The following is a 2,911-nucleotide window of genomic DNA, read 5'->3' on the forward strand; positions in this document are numbered from 1 at the left end:
TAGGGAAATGACAAATTGCTCAATTTCAGAAAAGCTGACATCAAGGCACAAAGACTGGCTGACAGTCATGGGAGACTACACACAATTTGACGGGTATTAGAAGCCAGAATCTCCTGGTTTTTAGCCTTTAAACGTTTCATCGTGGGGGAAAGCAAGTTAAAAGTTGTTAGTGGGAATAAAATCCCAGGGCTGGGCATCAACATGTTTCCATTTGAATTAATCCAATTTTCTTTATTCCCTTAGGAAATCACAAATTGACGCAAATAGCGAAAATAGTCATCAAAATCTGTGAGCATGAGGTATGTTTCCCACTGTCGTGTTTTAAACGTGTCCAGAGTGAGGACAGGGTGGCTGAAGTTTGCATGTGCAGGATCTTCCAGTGGGTAGCCAGAGTGGCTTTAGAATTTGTTTAGGCCCAGACGGCTCTCTCTCTTTAAGGGAAAGTAAAAGCAACTAGGAGGGGCCCCCCCCCATATGTTGTAGAGCACCCGCACCTTAGCCATGATCTATAGGAGATGGTTCATAATTTCTTCACCCACAGTCTGTGGCACTGAGTCAGGTCCTTTTCAGTCTTCCTGCAGAAGATGTTTGACATTATTTGGGGGAAAGGTGCTGACTCTTTCTCACAGGGCAGCCCCGGTGTCCTAGAGAGTTGGTTCCTTTCGCAAATACTAATAGGCTCGATGGTGCGGATGACCAGCCTCCTGGCTGTGCGCCTTGAGGTTGTGGGACAGGCTGGTGGCAGAAACGGTTTCTTTATTAGATCCTCGTCGTAAGCGTGAAAAACTGTGATGTCATGGCCTCCACCCTGTCCGTGTACATCCATTCATTCGGAAAAAATCTGGATACTGTAGGATATGTTCATGTCTACATGTTCACATGGAAAGGGTTTTATAATCTACGTTTTTCACGTAGTTTGAATGCTTTCCCAGGTGATTAAACACACAGGGAGAACAGGTTTTTTTCATGGCTATTCTGATGGTTTCCTTAGTACAAATGTTAGAAATGTACCTATCAGGTCCAAGGCAGTAACTTAGGGTGATATGTGTGGATTGTCTTTTGGAAAAGCTGTAGCAACTTATACAACAACCTGGAATGGATGAGCGTGGTTGTTTCTCTGTGCTCGTTCTAATACTGGGAGTTCTGATGAGGAAAAATACACTCACACAAGCTGCCGTCAGTGCGATCAGTAAGAACAGTGGCACCTCACTGTGCCTTTGGTTTGCATTTCTCTGATGAGAAGTGATCATGGGCTGTTTTTGATACTGTTAATTGGTGATTAGGAGATTTGTGTGGGTGAGGTTTTCAGTTGTTTCCTTGGGTAAGGGGAGCAAAGGCCTTTAATTGGTGGGGTGCCCCCAGGTGGAATTTATTGAACCCAGATACTCTGTCTGACTTTTTATTTAAAAAAAAACAACAACTATATATATTATTGATTTCAGAGAGGAAGAGCGAGGGAGAGAGAGATAGAAACATCAATGATGAGAGAGAGCCCTCGATTGGCTGCCTCCTGCACACCCCCTGGCATGTGCCCTGGACCGGAATCGAACCCTGGACCCTTCAGTCCTTAGGCCGACGCTGTATCCACTGGACCAAATCAGCTAGGGCCTGACATTTTTAGGCAAATTTAAAAAAAAAAATCTTCACCTGAGGATATTTTTCATTGATTTTAGAGAGAAAGGAAGGGCGGGGGGTGGGGTGGGGAGAAACATTGATCGGTTGCACCCTGTACATGCCCTGACTGGGATTCGAACCAGCAACCTAGGTATATGCCCTGACTGGGAATCGAACATGAAACTTTTTGGTGTATGGGACGATGCTCCAACCAACTGAGCCACCCCGCCAGGGCTCTGTCTGGCATTTTTTAATCTACCTGTTGGCGGTACACTGTCGCTTTGTGGGCTCCAAGGCCAGGGCTGTCCTGGACATGGTGTTACCACTTTGTTCCACCCAGTACCATTAGAATAGAAGTAGACTGGGTAGAAAGGTTTTATACTCTGGCATTCATTTTTCAGTTATAATCACAAATTATAATTAAGAGATTAATAATTAATTCTTACCTGAGCAGCTGCCATGTGTTAGGCACCGTGCAGGATGGAGATAAAAGTGAGCCTCGTGGTGATAGGAAGATGTAGCAACTAACAGGGCGATGGTGAAGCGCATGGGTTCCGGAGCCCGGCTGCCTGGGGTCAGCTCCTGGCCCTGCCGCTTCGCTGCAGTGAGACCTTGGCCATGTTACCCGATTTCCTGGGTCCTCGTTTTTTCCTCTGAAATAGTGGAGTCTGAATTCAGATCCATTATGCGAGCTTCCAGGGCCCTGGGTTCTAAGACATGATGATATTTTAGGGGAACACACTTCTTCAGAGGGAAAAGGAGCCCTGACCAGTGTTGCTCAATGGTTGGAGCACTGGCCTGCAAACCGAATGGTCAGGGGTTCAGTTTCTGGCCAAGGCCACACACCTGGGTTGCAGGTTTGATCCCCAGCCATGGTCGGGGCTCAGGGCGTGTGTGGGAAGTGACCAATTGATGTAATTCATGTGTCTCTCTCACTTTGGTCTCTCGCTCTCTCTCTCCCTCCCACCTTCCCTCCCTTCTTGTTTTCTACTCTATGGAAAACATAAGATTTAAAAGAAAAAGAGGGATAGGAAGTAATAGTATTTTTAGATTGTCAGTAAAATAGGGCAACACTGGAATTAACAAATCGTCTGGATGGTGTGAGTAGAGATGCATAGACACTGAGCATGGCAATGGAGGCAGGTGGGTCGAGGCCAGACCACACCTGGTCTTGAAGGAACTGATCAGGTGTTTAGATTTCATTGTTAGTTTCTCAATGTTGACACTACTGACATTTGTGGCTGAAGGTTTCCTTATTGTGGGGACTGTCCTGTACCTCTTAGATCCCCTTGCAAAC

At 46.1% G+C, this 2,911-nt stretch overlaps 1 protein-coding gene across 22 annotated transcripts in view; it reads left to right on the top strand.

Moving 5' to 3' along the window:
- Positions 1-2,911, top strand: part of ZMYND8 (zinc finger, MYND-type containing 8) — a 111,089-nt gene that overhangs the window by 55,187 nt on the left and 52,991 nt on the right. For all 22 annotated transcript variants that reach the window (XM_015570338.1, XM_015570342.1, XM_015570348.1 and 19 more), the window contains one exon: positions 244-299. In XM_015570338.1, the coding sequence (XP_015425824.1) occupies positions 244-299 (56 nt within the window). The remainder of the gene's footprint in view (positions 1-243; positions 300-2,911) is intronic.

Source organism: Myotis davidii, unplaced genomic scaffold (genome assembly GCF_000327345.1).
Source record: "Myotis davidii unplaced genomic scaffold, ASM32734v1 scaffold827, whole genome shotgun sequence".
In the NCBI taxonomy this organism is placed as follows: domain Eukaryota; kingdom Metazoa; phylum Chordata; class Mammalia; order Chiroptera; family Vespertilionidae; genus Myotis; species Myotis davidii.